General features: G+C 34.6%; 1 protein-coding gene across 1 annotated transcript in view; it reads right to left on the bottom strand.

Moving 5' to 3' along the window:
• LOC106061625 (WD repeat-containing protein 49-like) overlaps positions 1-16,679 on the bottom strand; it is a 43,267-nt gene that overhangs the window by 16,101 nt on the left and 10,487 nt on the right. Inside the window, exons 3-16 of the mRNA XM_056017244.1 lie at positions 16,490-16,568; positions 14,449-14,544; positions 13,569-13,723; positions 12,295-12,364; positions 9,762-9,918; positions 9,031-9,118; positions 7,938-8,071; positions 5,613-5,726; positions 4,316-4,433; positions 2,356-2,391; positions 2,083-2,147; positions 1,914-1,978; positions 698-857; positions 285-463 (exon numbers count right to left, since the gene is read on the bottom strand). Coding sequence (XP_055873219.1) covers positions 285-463; positions 698-857; positions 1,914-1,978; positions 2,083-2,147; positions 2,356-2,391; positions 4,316-4,433; positions 5,613-5,726; positions 7,938-8,071; positions 9,031-9,118; positions 9,762-9,918; positions 12,295-12,364; positions 13,569-13,723; positions 14,449-14,544; positions 16,490-16,568 — 1,516 coding nt within the window. The remainder of the gene's footprint in view (positions 1-284; positions 464-697; positions 858-1,913; positions 1,979-2,082; positions 2,148-2,355; positions 2,392-4,315; positions 4,434-5,612; positions 5,727-7,937; positions 8,072-9,030; positions 9,119-9,761; positions 9,919-12,294; positions 12,365-13,568; positions 13,724-14,448; positions 14,545-16,489; positions 16,569-16,679) is intronic.

Genomic DNA, 16,679 nt, shown 5'->3' with positions numbered 1-16,679 from the left:
TTTAATCACACAAGAAGTTGCAAAGGGAAAAGATCGTCTCTAGAGATGTAAAATGCCATAGATACTCTATCAATATATAGATAAATGAAAGATTATAGGGTCTTTGGAAAGTTTTATTTGAAAGTATTTCAAATTGTTTGTGAAAAAATATCATTCAGAAAATAGTTATCATTATCAATTTAACTTGAAAATACTTAAAACATTAAAGAAAAAACTTATTTAATAATAAATTTAAAAAATGTAACAAAAATGTATATATGAAATTAATGAGTATCTCAAGTCACCTGATTGTAGAGAGAGTTGTAAAGAGCAGTGATAACAGGTTTCTCATGACTGACCACCCTGTCCTTGACCTCAATCTTCATGTCCATGGCCGTGATCTGATAACTGAAAGTAAGAAACATTCTGTTCTTCTCCTGGCCACTTCTTTCTTTACTGTCATCAAACAGTAAGATACTGGTCACTGAAATGTCATGGTAACCAAATCTCATGTTATTGAAAAAAGTTTATGACATCATAAAAGTTGAGTAAAGGTGATACCACGGGGCATAATTTTTTCTTACTAAAAGCTGAATTAAGTAAGTAAAAAGGAGTGTTTAAATGTAGAAGTCAATTAAGTATTTTTTTTAGAATTAAGGTTAGGGTTAGGGTTATTATAATTATAAGTAAAACACAGCAGAGTGACCGTTGCATCTACCTTCTGGACCTTTAGGAAACATTCCAGCCAATCGCTGGATACAAACTTGTAACTGAACATCCCAGATTCTCAGAACTTTATCTTTTGAAAATGAGATGAGTTGATTCCTGGATGTCATGAACTGCACTTGTACAACGCTCGCCATATGACCCCTAAGTACCTGTCCATTTACAAATGCAGCGTTTATATTTCAAAATAATTTAAAATGAAAACTAACAGAAAGAGAGAAAATAACACAATAAAAAATTTACCATTACAATCTTTCTGCTGTCATATTAATTAAAGGATCCAGTTATAGAGACTGGGTCTCAAACTATGCTGAACTGGGAGTCGACCACTTAGAGAGGTTGTGACAAAGCATCGCATGAGGTTTGCGGGACATATTCTCAGCCAAAAATGAACTACGCATACCAAGAGTTGCGATGACATGGAGGCCAATATGAGGAAAGTGCAATCAGGAACGTTCTCATATAACTTGGTGCCACACTTTCATGAAGGACCTCAGAGAAGTGGACACCAGGTGGGAAGAGGCTTCAGACATTGCCAGTGACAGATCTTTGTGGAGAAAGCTTGCTGCCTAAAGCGCCAAATGGCACGGGAGGATCTAAGTCTATGTAAGTCTAAAAATGGAGACAGGATGGTGGCTGTGTGGTAAATGGCTTTACTTCTGAGCTGGGGTGTCTCAGATTTGAATTTCGGTGAAGACTAGGATTTTGAATTTCAGGATTTTTAGGATGCCCCTGAGTCCACTTAACTGTAAAGGGTGCCTGACATTACTTGGAAAAGTTGGTCTTTGTACTGGTCATAGGACAATCTCGTTCACTGTCAGTCATAGAAACAGATGACCTTTACCTCATCTACCCTATAGATCTGAAAGAGTCTTCTACTAAAAATGGAGGAGTGGTGTCTCCTGGACATAGACTAGCAACAAACTTTTGATCTTATTAGGCCTATAGAAATTATTAGTGCATATGATTTAATGAACCTTCATTTAAATGATCAAAAATATAAAATGTTCTGAAAATGCATAGTTCCTAGAGTCAAGTTTTAATATACAGGACAAACTGATCATAAGCATATGGTTTCTTAATTGAGCTTCTCAAGTCTCAACATAAACAGTTTGGATTCTATCAGAATATCCAGAAATAATAAGTTCAAACTTTGTATGAAATTCAATATCATAAAATTTGACACTGAGTTTATTAAAAGCTCTTACCCCGTTTGGTTTAGACACAACATATGGATTCCACAAGCACACATGGTTGTTAACTCCAGCTGTGGCTGTTAGAATATCAAATCAATTTAAATATTGTCAAGCCTGTTTATTAACATATTTAAGAATAATAAAAATCTGAGTAAAGCTAGATAAATCCAAAGCTACTAACCAATTAGATTTAAGGCTTCACAGTAACTAAATGCATTGACACCTTGAGAAATATGGAAGTCAGACCTGCATTCAAAGATGGAGAGTTTCTTATAAGTTACTTAGAAATAGATTTGAAGAAAATAACTTCTTCAAATGTCTTGCTAGATAGTTATCAGTTATAAATATATCAAATGTAATTTTGATGAGGGATCTGCTATTACAGATATTCCATTAAATATAATAACTATTGTTCTATTGATTAAAATATATCTTCACATAAATAGCTACTTACTTTTTCTGAAATTCCTTCTTAAGAGGTTGACCTCCCCTGCAAATAACAAAATCAGATCATTTATTGTATCATATCTAAATATGCATCTTCTTCTTTCTATTTGACCTAAAGTTGAGTCTAAGACTCTTGGAACTCTTGTGTCTATGGCAGTTTGCCTCCATCTGCCTGTCTGAACAAACATCTGTCTGGGAAAGATCCAAGCAGATGTAGATTATTACATCCCTGTTACCGATGGCTTGTATCCCAGGACACTTGAATAATAAGTGATGCCTGTGTTCCTTCGCTGTACCACATCAGCCATGCAGATGTTCACCATTAAAAGAAATAGCCCTTGAGGAGTAGTGTGTGGATAGTGACATATTTGTTGGGGCTTTCTTCCATCCCTGCCAGTGCAATGGACTTAGTCCTTAGGCACCCAAACAGGGGTTCTTTTATGCTTCCCTATTGGTCCAATGACTGTTTCCACCCGAGTGCCACAATGAGGCTGTGAAGAGTTGCTTGGGAAAAATATGTTTTGGTACCAAAAAAAAACCCAGTAAAAATTTTTAGTAAATATTCACTTTTTATACTTTGTAGAATAAAAGAGATTTACAGGGAAATGTTTATTATTTCATACTTCAGCTAGGTTACTTTACAGAAAGTTTGATACATTTAGTCCAACTTGTTAAAAAAAACAAACTATATTATGTCAACACACAATGCTCACAGCCTAGGCTGCCTGGTTGTGCAGTTTGCTCGCTGGACTGTCGTTTGGATTTATCGATGGTCCCCGGTTCAAACTCTGCCCGCTCCCATCCCCCATCGCCCTGTGGGAGGTTCGGACTAGGAAGTAAAACTATCTTCAACTCTGAAGGAACAACCGAAACATGTAAAACATTTTACAACAAAACACAGCAAAAAGAAAGGAAATTGTAAACTGATGTAAGAGCTAAATAAACATAAATGTCATTCTAAGCTATGTTGGTTTGCAAGACTAGGGGAGTCACCCATCTACAATTGCTACCAGGAAACCCTTAATCAAAAGGAAAGGCTAAGTCAGCAAAGAAAATGTTGAAGAACTTCAAGAAAATGTCAAAAGAAACTGTTTCAGGTGTTTCGGAAGCCCTAGAGGAATTTAGTAGTACCTCAAGAGATCTGAGCCAAGTTCATATATTTTATGATCATATGACTCAAACACTGATATAAAGCCTCAAAGAGTCTTCTGCATGTCAAGAGGACAACATGAGAGGAAATGAAAAAAGTCAGTTGAGCAAAACCAATTTTTATCATGTAAAATGTTTGACATGTTTCAGATGTTCCTTTAGAGTGGGAGAGATTCTACTTCTTAGTCCTAGCCTCCCACAGGATGACAGGGGATGGCAGTGGGCAGGGTATGAGCCCAGGACCATCAAGATGACCCAACAACAGTCGAGTGCACATACTGCATGGCCAGACAGAATGAGAAGGCAAAAAACCTTGGTTTCTCCAAATTCTTGAAACCAAGACAGATGGCATATTTTTAATGATCTAAGAACTGCTTCAGACATGTAGAAGAAAAAAGAATCCATTCCCAGGTAAAATAGGAGACGATGCAGTATAGAGAGAGTACAGAAGATAAACTTATCTCCCAACTGATGACCAACTAGCTCCCTATCATCCCTAAGGATGAAATAAAAAGACATAAGATAAAGGGCTAAGTTTCCTAATTTTTTAATTCTTTTTTTACATTTTTTTCTAGTTATTCTCCTATCCAATGTTTATTTTTTTTTGTTTTTAATATTTAAACAGACCGCCAGCAGATAATGGCTTTGTCTGTACAAGATACATGAAAATATGCAGGTCACAAGTGGGTTTGCATAGTCATCTGAAACGCAGCTCTCATCATTAACTTCGGAATTGAAAACATTGCCATTATTTATTAAATTAATTTTATTTCTTCAAGTAACTGAGAATTAATATCTATAATTTATGCATGACCTACTTTAGAAGTCGAACATTTTGATTCACACTTGTATGCTTCACTAACCAACCAATAACCATAGCATTAGCAGTTGTTGTGGCACAGGAAATGAAACACTCCAGATAGTGAGAGTAATGCACTGTGGGAAAAAAACAATGAAGCAGAAAAAAACAATTTAAGGCATATAAAGTTTATATGCTACAAAACTATCTAACTGATTATCATTATTGCAGATCATTCATTAAATATACTAAATAAATTATACTAAAGGCAACTATGTCAGAGTGCAAGTGATTTACAAAGTTTTCCCAGATCTACCAAGATCAAGTTATAACTATTGATGATTATTTTTAAAAAATAGCCAAAGTAAAGTAAAAAGAAACAAATACAAAACAAAGGAGGAAGGGCAAGGTCATTAGATCATCTGCAAGGTCTTGTACCACAAAATAATAAAAGTAAGTATTTGAGAGCCTCACAATAGATAGATCAGATTTTAAAGACAACAGAAGTAAAGTTCCCCTTTAAAGACTTTGAGAGAAGTGATCTGTTTCCTAACCTTTCCCAATAAAATCAGGTACCCATTTAAAATTGGGTGGAACCAAGAACATCTTAAAACTACAGAAATTAAAAATCCCAGTCTAAACTGGGATTTGAACTGAGAACCCAAAGTTTGGAAGCCAAGTGCTTTACCATGCTCATTACAACAGCATAATATTTAGATATCTAGTACAAGTAATATAAAAAAAAAGTGTAATCAAAGTTTTACTTTATGGTCAAGTAATAAAGTAAAACTAAACATTCCTACTGGCCAGTACAGGAATTGAACACACTACATTGGCTCATTAGTGTAAGACTCTATCTACTTTGTTAACAAATTTTCTTCAGCAGGATTTGAACCCTGGATCCCTCCGTTTGGAGGCCAAGTGCTTTTCCACTCTCTAAGCTAATACAGGAAATTGTAAAAAAAAAAAACAAAAAAAAAATCAGGTGACAATATGTCTCTCTCTCTGTGGCATTTTATGTCTTGAGAGACAATCTTTTCCTTTTGCAACTTCCTGTGTGACTAAAAAAGGCCAATCCTTTATACACAGCTGCAGTCACAGGTTGGGCATATGTAATCACCAGGCGCTGTTGCATTTTCACCCTTCTTTCTTCTTCTGTCGTGTATGGCATCTGCGATCAGGACACTTCCTTTATGCTCACTCTCCATGTGGATCTATCCAGTGACACTTTTTCCCAGCTGCTAGTGTCGATTTTGAAGGTGACAATAAAGGCAAACAAATTTTATCATTGAAAAGTAAAACGTGACAAGACTGACCTGCTTTAACCCACTCTCCTTTACCGTTCTCATTATGAGCTTCATAACTTGCAAAAGTGGCATTTTTATATTTGCCAGACTTGATATCATTGAGCTGAATGTTAAGACAAGGCTCTAGAGTGGAAAATAATATATAGGCAAGTGAAAAGAAAAAATCATTACAATAATAAAAGAGAGAAAAAGAGCATATTTTTTAAACCCAGATAAACTGAGCTCATTAAATATATTGTTTGTTTTTTTTTCATTTTACAAAGTATGATTTAATTTAAAAGGTGGTTTAAATAAATTTCTTTTGTTGTTTGGAAATTTTAGGTAAAATAATGGAATAAGATGTGAATGTGATCTTACTATAAGCTTCTAGCAGACGTAAGGCTAACATAAACACACACACGGAAGAAGCACAAGATGGAGATAATGTACACTGATACCAACACAAAAAAGGTTAAACAATAACACTGATCAATATGACAAATAGAGACATAATAAAGCAAATAAAGAATATAAATCATTTACAAACAGGTATCATCTGGTTTTAAGCGTGAACAATGGATTTAAAGTCATATGTCAACAGCCTACAAAATGAGATCTTAATCACAAAACAAAATATAAAAAAAAACTTAGAAAACATTAAACAGGCTATCAATAAGACTCATACAAACTGAAGGCTCACTAGCTTTCAAATCTACAGAAACTGCACATTATACTTACTAATTCTACTTCATAAGAAAATGTATTTTATAAATACTAAAACAAAAAATTAATTAAGTGTAATCTTTTCTTTAATAAATAAAAAATTTAATCCCAAAGAAAAAAAAAAAGAAAAGAAAAGATTAGTGGTTGGTTTTAATAATGTTATACTAAGAGTGTAAAATGTGGTTAAAATGTTATTTTTTATTTCTTTTTAAAAAATTAATAAACATACATTTAGGTACATTGGTGTAATTACCATGTTGAAAAAAAAAAAAATAAATAAATAAAGGTGATCATCATTGTGTACACTAGTCTAACCATAGTGAGGTGTGACTCATTGTAAGACCTTAGAGAAACATTTTAGACATTACATACATAAATATGAATATATTTTTAAACTGGTAAGTATAAATAATTCATATATTTTTCTTACCAACACCTGGCTTCTACGCAAATTTTAAGCAGATGATAAAGACTGACACTTTTTTTTTTAACAGCACAAAAAAGTCAATGTTGAATGGATAAAAGACATAGTCTGGGTATTTCTTGGGGTAATATGACAATAACCTAGGTTTAAAGTAACATAAAATACAGATACCTCGACATTTAAAACAGGGAGGGAAGAAGGGTGAATGACTAAATGCAAAAGATTATTTTTTTATTTTAACAGTTTTTAAATGTTAGAAGATGTATGCACTTGTTACTAGATCTGCAGTGGAATGTTAGATTGGAAGTATGTCTGTTATTTGTTGATATGCATAGCTTCCATAAGTTTATGTTATAGGAAAATTATCTTGGATACATTTTTGGTTTTACATTTTAGAATATAATCACACTTGTGATCTTAAATTAGAATGTGATCACTATATTTAACATTGTTTTGAAATAATGATTTTAAAAAATATATAAATATGCTAATGCCTATTAAAAAAATATATTAAAAAAAATGAATAAAAAAAATCAAAATTAAAAACAATAATTTAGGCCTTTTAAATTTAACAAAATAATTTACATGAACTAAACTAAAAGCTTGACAATAAAATAAATATAAACAAAAGTTTGTATCACTCACGCTCCCAAACTGTTCAATAAAAAGAGAAAAAAACATGGAAATATTGACTCAAAAAAAAAACTTAGCTAATAGAAGTAAAGCGAAATAATCTTAACGACAATATATGGGCACAAAATATTAAAAGTTTCAAAGAATGATCATTACCTGTATTTAATGTATTAATAAAATGTGTGCTTATAGGTGAGAATAAGAAAGAAGAGGAAGACAAAGAAAGCAATGGAAAGAAGACATCAAAAAATGGACAGGCCTGTCATTAATTGAAATTCTATCCAAGGCAAAGGACAGAGAGGAATGGAGAAAGACGGTTGACAGATCTAATGTGATGCTTCAATGGTCCAACTGACTAAGGTATAGGTGAAGGTTTATGGGTGGGTGGCTAATTTTAATTTCTGAGAAAATAATGTTTCAATAAATAATCTAAATTGCTGAAAATTTTAGATTTTGAAAGATAAAGTGTTGCTTTTTTTTTTTTTTTTTTTTTTTTTTAAAAGAAATAATCCATTAGGCTGAAAATTGCAAGTTATAATTTAATATGTTTCTACATTTTAGTTGACCAGAGTTACCTTGCTTTTCTCCAGGTGGCGCTGGTGGCCTCTCAAACAAGGCTATGTTAGCAGAGTTGAAGAAGAGAATGTTGACCAGCCCCCCCACATCTCCCCACACCAGCAGAGCATCATTCACGTTGTTAGGATTGTGCCTATTTCAAAAAGACGTTAAAAAAAATAAATGAACATTACAAGATCAAAAAATAGGAGACCTAGGGCGATGGAAAGGTCATTTTACTAAAACCTTCAATTTTATTAAACTTAAAGTGGAAAAATATTTTATGAATAAATCTAACAAAAATATGCTGTTATACTGAACTCAATAAACTATAACCATAAAAACTTGTATTTTCTTCCCTTTCAACTGTCAATGTTTGATAGTGAGTAGAAAAGCTTTGTGAACCCAACATACTATGTCAAACTCAATTTCAAAAGAAAAAATCCTTTTCCAAATGACAGAATAATACAAAGAAAAAGAACATCCAATATTGATTTCATTGTATGGTAATTTATGGCATAGTTTTTTTTTATTTGTTAAAAGTAATTGGCTTTCAAGCACTTTAAAGGATGCTCAATTTTTATTGACTTATGGTTTTGTTTAAAAACAGACTATTATGTTTTATACGAAAGTGGAAAAATAAGTAGAGGCAGGATGTTTCAAAAATAATATAAGAATACTTTCTGCAGCACTAAATGATATTTCTTTTCACTAAAAATGCCACTTTCTGCAGCACTAAATGACATTTCCTATAGTAGCCTATACAATGACATTTTCTGCAGCACTAAATGACAGTTCCTTTAGTAATAAATGTCACTTCCTGCAACATTAAGGCCATTTCCTGTAGTACAAAATGACACTTTCTGCAGCACTAAATGACATTTCCCATCATACAAAATGACACTTTCTGCAGCACTAAATGACATTTCCCATCATACAAAATGACACTTTCTGCAGCACTAAATGACATTTCCTATACTACAAATTGTCACTTTCTGCAGCACTAAATGACATTTCCCATCGTACAAAATGTCACTTTCTGCACCACTAAATGATATTTCTTGTAGTAAACATTGGCATAAAGATATGAAAGTTTTTGCAAATTAATTTTACCAGAAGTCCAAGCAGAGAGGTGTGAACTTTAAACCTTGAACTTTGTACTGGCAGCTGAACTCCACTTTACTACTAAGGTCATAGATGGCTGCAAAGTAAGAACAATAAAATTCTGGAGTTTTTATTTTACGATTAAAATTCAATGATGTCAAGTCTCAAAAAGAATAGCAGAATGACAGCATGCCCAGGAAGCACATCAGTCTGATTTTGGTGCAGAGGGCTAAGCCTTTGTTATTCCATATTATTTTTTAAGTTTTGAAAGGGCTGCTGTGGACTGTACTATTTGGGCCAGTAGTTCAGGTTTCATTCCCTCATCTGATAGCTCCAAGGTATTTGAAGCTGCTAACACTACAAACAGTCATAATGCTGGCCACATGACACCAGTGACAACCAATTGCACTAAAAACATCATGTGTTTAACATTAGTATGAGTATAGTATAAGTATAGTACTAGTATAAGTATAGTATAAGTATAGTACTAGTATAAGTATAGTACTAGTATAAGTATAGTATAAGTATAGTACTAGTATAAGTATAGTATAAGTATAAGTATAGTACAAGTATAGTACAAGTATAGTACAAGTATAGTACAAGTACAGTACAAGTATAGTATAAGTATAAGAAGAAATTCTATGTATAGAAGTAATTAAAATATACAATGAAGATAAGATTTTAAAGAGGAATGAATATATTTTACAGTTTAACTCATAAGTATGATTATTCATGCTTACCGATTTCTTTACTAGTGAAAGCCAAAGCTATTTTATTCAAATTCTGCAGTGGAACAAAGTGCGTGACCCAAACATCTCGTGTTCTACAAGCATCTGTACCGGTCTTGAAGGATCTGAGCAGTTTTAAATTTGTTCCCCACATAGAGACACAACCTTCCTGTTCAAATGATTTGTACAAGTTTTCCATAAAATAGTGGAGATTTTCATCTAGGGGGAATTACTTTAAATAGCTTCTGTGTGCATCCAGTGTACAGAATATAGTGGTGATAAGCTAAGCAATTTTAAAGATATAAGATAAAATTTTGTTCAGTTTTTAGGCTCTTTCACTTACAGCACAAAATAAATTTTATAATTTAGTTGGCAATTGTGACTTTTAAAAATAGCGTAGCGTCACTGACATGGTTTAGAATGAGAAACTTATCATGAAAATCCCCAATATGTTATCAATAATAATAATAATAATAATAATAAGATGCAAGTTTTAAAAATACGATCAAAACTGCTCGCCTCCAGCAACAAATTAGTTTCCTTCCTACGGAAATACGACTCCGATGCAACCCCCCTGAACCTACACAATGCTGATGTCAATATAGGTCTGGACGACGTAGGGCATGAGATTCGCCAATGGGAAGAAAAAACACTCCACGGAAAATTTCCGGCTTCATTACATGGGGACAACATCGACAAGGCTGCTTCCTTAACATGGCTCAAAGCAGGTCATCTCTACCCTGAAACAGAAGGCTTTGTTACAGCAATACAGGACAGAGTAATCAGGACAAAAAATTACGAGAAGCATATCCTGAAACTCAATGTTGTCGACAAATGCCGAAAATGTGGAAATGTGGGCGAGTCGATTGAACACATTATGGCAGGATGTCCAGCCCTATCAGAATCAGCCTACCTAGGTCGCCATAACCAAGTTGCAAAGTTAATACACCAACACTTGGCTTTGACGTACAAATTGATCGGTAAGGACACTCCCCCTTATTATAAATACTCTCCGCAAGAGGTTCTTGAGTCTACTGATTATCTGCTGTACTGGGATAGGCCTATTCTGACCGACAAAACGGTAGATTTCAATCGCCCGGATCTGCTGTTCATCGATAAAAAAGAAAAAACCGCTACCATTATCGATATCGCTGTACCACTGTCTCATAATTTAAGAAAAACTGAGATAGAAAAACAAAGAAAATATGGGAACCTAGGCTTGGAGATTAAGCGTCTATGGAAATTGTCCAAAATAACAATATACCCCATTGTTATATCAACCGAGGGGATAATAACAACTGACCTCACAGACACCTTCAAGGCCCTTAACATTCCTAGGAACATCTTCGTTGCCTGTCAGAGGGCGGTACTGCTGCAGACCTGCCACATCACCAGAAAATTCCTCAGTGGAAACTGTTAAAGGGACTACGATGAATTTTGTTTCTCTTTAGCGAAACTCGACCCTGGCAGCGCCAGAGAATGACTACTCGTTCATTTCTAACATAATAATAATAATCTTTATTATCCGTAGGGAAATTTTTCTTACAATTTGTGCATTACACCAAACAAAAAACATTATAACTATAAGAAACCAAAGTGTACATTCACACCAGACTCACTCATAATTTACATGTGACAAAGTTTATATCAGATTGTTCTTATTTAATGATTTGATTGCCAGGGGAACAAAAGAGTGTTTGTGTCTGTTTGTCTTTGCTATTGGTGTCTTGTATCTCTTTTGTGATGGTAAAATCACAAAATCCTGACACAAAGGGTGATTCTTTATTTCGAGGATCTTGTTAGCTTTTTTATAGATGTTTGTCTCAAACAACTGCCCAAATGGGGTTTGTTTTTTGCCATTGATTTTGCCAGCAGCATTGAGGATTCTATTAAGTTTATTCCTATTTTGTGAAGCTTCAGGAGGTAGCTGAATGATAAAAGCGCTTGGCTTCCAATTAAGAGGGTCCTGGGCTCAAATCCTGCTTTTAATTTCAGGATCTTTAGGTCATCTATAAGTCCATCTAGCTCTAATGGGTACCTGACATTAGTTGGGGAAAAGTAAAGGTGGTTGGTCATTATGCTGGCCACAAGTTACCCTCGTTAACTGTGGGCCGCAAAAACAGATATCCTTTACATCATCTGCCCTATAGACTGCGTGGTCTGAAAGAGGAAAGTACTTTATCTTCGCAGTTTTCAATCTTTGTTGATTTATATATATACATACACAGATATAAACAACAGCGCCTGGTGATTACAGATGCCAAACCTGTGATTGCAGCTATGTAAAGTATATATAGAGGTTTGGCTTCTTAAGTTACACAAGAAGTTGCAATGGAAAAAGATCGTCTCTAAAGAGGTGAAATGCTACAGGAATGAATTCAATATCTTATATCTTAATTATAAAACCCAGAGGTCCGAATACATGTAGAATTAAAATTTCTGATAGTTTTTTGAGAATTAAGAGCACATCAGAGATTTTGTTTATTGATATTGTAGTTTATGCCTTCTTAGTAGTAACTCTAAGATGTGGTCTACTGTATCTTACCTTACTTATGGCCACATATTTGTTACTATTCTTTAGATAAGCCAATCCATGTATTACATCTTTATGTGGACTGGAAACAACAAATAAACATGGTATAGACAAACACCAAAAACAAAATTGTGACTAGTTATCCAAAAACTTTCTAGCTACCAGTTGGCCAACAGTAAAAAGGAGGGATATTATGAGAGAAAACTGATTTTATAGAGATCATATTACAAATAAGTAAATAATATATAAATAAATAATTACAAATAACAACATAAAAAGTTGCTGGTGCTTCATGAGGAACTGCTACCAGTGTCAAAAGCACCTGAGCTCAAGTGGTCTGTATCTGTCATATGAAAAGATCCTATGGACTTGCAAAAATCTTCCAATGTTTGTCAAATGTTTTAACATGTTTTGGATGTTCCTTCAGAGTTGAATATAAATAACTTCCTAGATCAAACCTCCAGCAGGATGATGGAGGATGGGAGTGGGCAGGGTTTCAACCCAGAACCATCAATAAGTCCAAACGACAGTTCAGTTAGCAAACTGCACGACCAGCCAGCCAATAAAGAACAGTAACCCTTTTCCTTTCAAACCTTGTGATTTATAGGGCTAATGATATGGCCAGCACACTGACCAACCACCTTTACTTTTCCCCAACTAATGTCAGTTACCCATTAGAGCTGGGTGGACTCAGATGCACCCAAAGATCCAGAAATTAAAATCCCAGTCTTCACCAGGATTTGAACCCAAGCGCTTTATCGCTCAGCCACTGTGCCTCCAAAAAAGAACAGAACAGGGAAAAAAAAAGAGGCAGTCAAAAGAAACAATGGAAGACTTTTAAGAATGGAGGGCAAAGTTTATGGTGGAGGAGATGGTAAGGATGTGAGGAAATAAAAGAAGAACAGAAGGACAGATAAAACTGTGAACCATCAAAGTCAGAAGGAAATAGGAAAAAGTAAAGTTTTTTGCTTTCAGATCTTGTGATGTCCATGGCCGACAGTTAACGAGGGTGTTATGTGGCCACTATGCCACCAGAAAATAACAATATTATCGATACTAGTGGGATGTGTGGCAGAGAGTGTTAAACTGCTTGGCTACCAATCTGACTCAAGCATAATTGTATTTGCTGAGCAACTAAAGGCAGCATGGAAAACCTTCTCCCAGATACTTCCTCTCCCCTCTGGTCTACAAAAGAAATTGGATTGTAGTGCTCATGAAAGTTGCATTATATTGAGCTATAAAAAAAAAAACACTTATTCAAATCTATGTGATCACTAATGTCAAACCTTGCCAACAATTTGATATCCTTCCACTGTGGGACTTGTGTTGACTTGACTCTGTCATCTCTCTCATAAAACTCCAGCAGCATATGAGATGCCAGACTGTCCCAGTCAACAGTTCCTTCCCTTGTGACATCAATTTTATCAAAAAGTTCTGCATACTGTACAAAAAGAAATGAGAACGTAATGAATTCAACTTTCTTTTAAATAAATTCTGGCACAATGTTACATACCAATCTAGACTGTCTATTTTATTTTGTAAAAAATTTTAAGACTTTTTTTTTAATCATCGAGGACAAAAGAATAATGAAAAGAGCATTTGTGGAACTCTCAACAAACTACAAGACAAGCAGAAACAATAAAAGGTTGTATCATTATATTATGTATCCTTTTACATTTATTATTTCACAAATGAAGAAATAAAAGTAAGGGTTATTACAGCAATTGGACCCTACAATGACCTGTTAACAATTGTGAAAAAAAAACAACAGAAACTAAAACTCTATGGCCATATTACAAGGTCTCTATGGCCTTTAAGGCTTGCAAAGACCTTCCTTCGGGGAACTGTAACAGGAAAAAGAAGAAGAGGCAGACAGAGAAAGTGATGGGAAGACGACAACAAAAGAATGGACGGGCCTGCCATTGAAAGAGGTTCTATCCAAGGCAAAGACAGAGAGGAAAGGAGAAAGAAAGTTGACAAATCTTGTTTGGTGCCCTATGGTCCAAAAGACTAAAGGATATGTGAAAAAGGTGGTGATGGTGGATCCTTATAGTAGTTAAATATTTAAGACTGCGTTTATTCACTGGCTTACATGACTAGTTCAAGTCAAACTATTTAATTTGTTGTTTTTTTTAATGAATGAAAGAGTCTGTGTCCTATACTTACTTCTTCAACAGAACCTTTTTTAAGCAGTAAGGACAAAGCTTCACAGAACTGTTCTTTGGTTAGACTAAGCTTGTTCTCATAGCCATCACTGTAAACCTGATAAAATAAATATTTAATTTGAAACACAATGTGCCTTATCAATATACACCAGTTACAATGTAAGTTCAACATATAATTATAACAGACAACATCTTATGCTACTTAAAATAATATAGCTGATCATACAGGAATTTTTAATTCATGGTAACTCAAACTGAGCTTTGTTTGCACAGCAGCTAATGCAGCATGGAAACCTTCCACCTCCGCCCACAAAAGAGACTGGACTAGAAAATGTGCTATACAAAGGCAATTATAAAGATCAACCCAGGTGCCATTCTGCCCTCACTGGCATAGAGGAAAGTAGCTGGCAGCAGATGGCCTCTGAAAGAGAAAGCTGGAGAGCTCTCACAAAGGCTGCGGGACATTTGAGACTATTGAAGACAGGCACTCTAGATGGAAAGAAGACTTAATTAGACCGCCAGCAGACAATGACTTTGTCCCATTTTAATAAACAATATTAAAACATTAGTAAGTTCATATAATAGATAGTTCCTAACACAACTGTATACATGTTAATTTTTCCCCATTTTTAGTTCTCTGTATCTTCAACTTTAAAAAGTTAGTTCTAATGTATATACATGTGATCTACAATAACCTATTTCATAATTCTATATGTAAGTCTCATACCTAATGCTTCCCTTTTTCCCTAATTTGATAACAAAATAGGTAACATCAAAATGTATGTTTCTGTCCTGAGTGCTTAGTTTGGTTTAGACTTACTTAGACTTAGATCCTCCAGAACAATTCACCCTTGGGATGGCAAGCTTTCTCCACAGTTTCAGGTCTTCTAGGAAGGTGCAATGCCAAGTTAGACATGCTTTTGCATTCCTCTTTTCCACCTACATGTTATGAAGGTCTTTGGTAAATGTATTGTCTTGGCTAAGGATATGTCCTGTGATTCTCATATGATGTTCAGTTACCACTTTGCTTAGAGGTGAATCATCATCATCACTCCTTTGAGTTCCTCATGGAACATAGGGCCTCGACAAAAACACGCCACTCTCCACGGTCTCTTGCTAGCTTTTTGATGGTGTCCCAGCTCTTCCCGGTCTTCTCTGCTTCTTTGAGTACACTGCGTCGCCATGTTCTTTTTGGTCTTCCTCTGCGTCTTGTTCCCTGGGGGTTCCACTCTAAGGCCTGCCTAGCTCTGTTGCTGGTATCTTTTCTAAGGGTGTGACCAATCCATCTCCACTTCCTCTCTAAGATCTGCATTTCTACGTTTTTCTGTCCACTCATCTCCCACAGTTTGGTGTTTTCTACTTTGTCATACCAGTGTATTTTTAGGATATTTCTCAGGCATCTGTTGATGAAGGTCTGTATTTTTTTTGTTGTGGCTTCAGTTGTTCTCCATGTTTCAGAACCATACAGTAGGACAGCCTTGACATTAGAGTTAAAGATTCTTAGTTTAGTCTTGTTTGAGATGTAAGGAGATTTCCAGGTTGGTTTTAGCTGTGTAAATGTCTGACGTGCTAGATTTATACAGCGTTTAATGTCTTCATCTGTTCCACCTGATATACTGACTACACTCCCAAGGTATATAAAATTTTCTACTTGGTCTATTGTCTGAGAATCCAATACTATGTCTCCGATTTGTCCTATGAATCTCACATGATGTTCAGTTACCACTTTGCTTAGAGGTGAATGCTTGTGCAGAAAAGGATTCCTCCATTGCAAACATGATCCTGATATTCCTAGGATCCTTCTCAGCCATCACTGCTGAACCAAGTTAATAAATCTTTTTTTTTTTAACCTTTAAAAATAACTTCCAGGTCTCACAAGTGTAGGTGGTTGTTGGAACAATGATTGCATTGAAAATATGGATCTTGATCTCCAGGTTCATTGATTTGTTCAGTTTATTAATAAATATCAAACTCCAATGTTGAGCATTCCAAGAGGTATATGACTTTTCAGGAATAAAAAGACTTTTAAAAAAAGTACTTACAGTGAAAGAGCTTCTAAGTCTTTCTAAGTCTTTCCTAGTCAGTCTTTTCTCCAATTTACCATCTTGAGAAATAGGCTTCCTGTTCAAGATAAATGATCACATAATCTTTTTAGTTATTAAACATCTTCAATTTATTATCTTGAAATTATTATTATTATCTTATTGAAATATTAGATTTTTTATAATCTTT

This window comes from Biomphalaria glabrata, chromosome 18, assembly GCF_947242115.1.
Source record: "Biomphalaria glabrata chromosome 18, xgBioGlab47.1, whole genome shotgun sequence".
Lineage (NCBI taxonomy): Eukaryota > Metazoa > Mollusca > Gastropoda > Planorbidae > Biomphalaria > Biomphalaria glabrata.
Note: the sequence above shows the minus strand (reverse complement) of the source record. Positions and strands in the feature narration are given on the sequence as shown.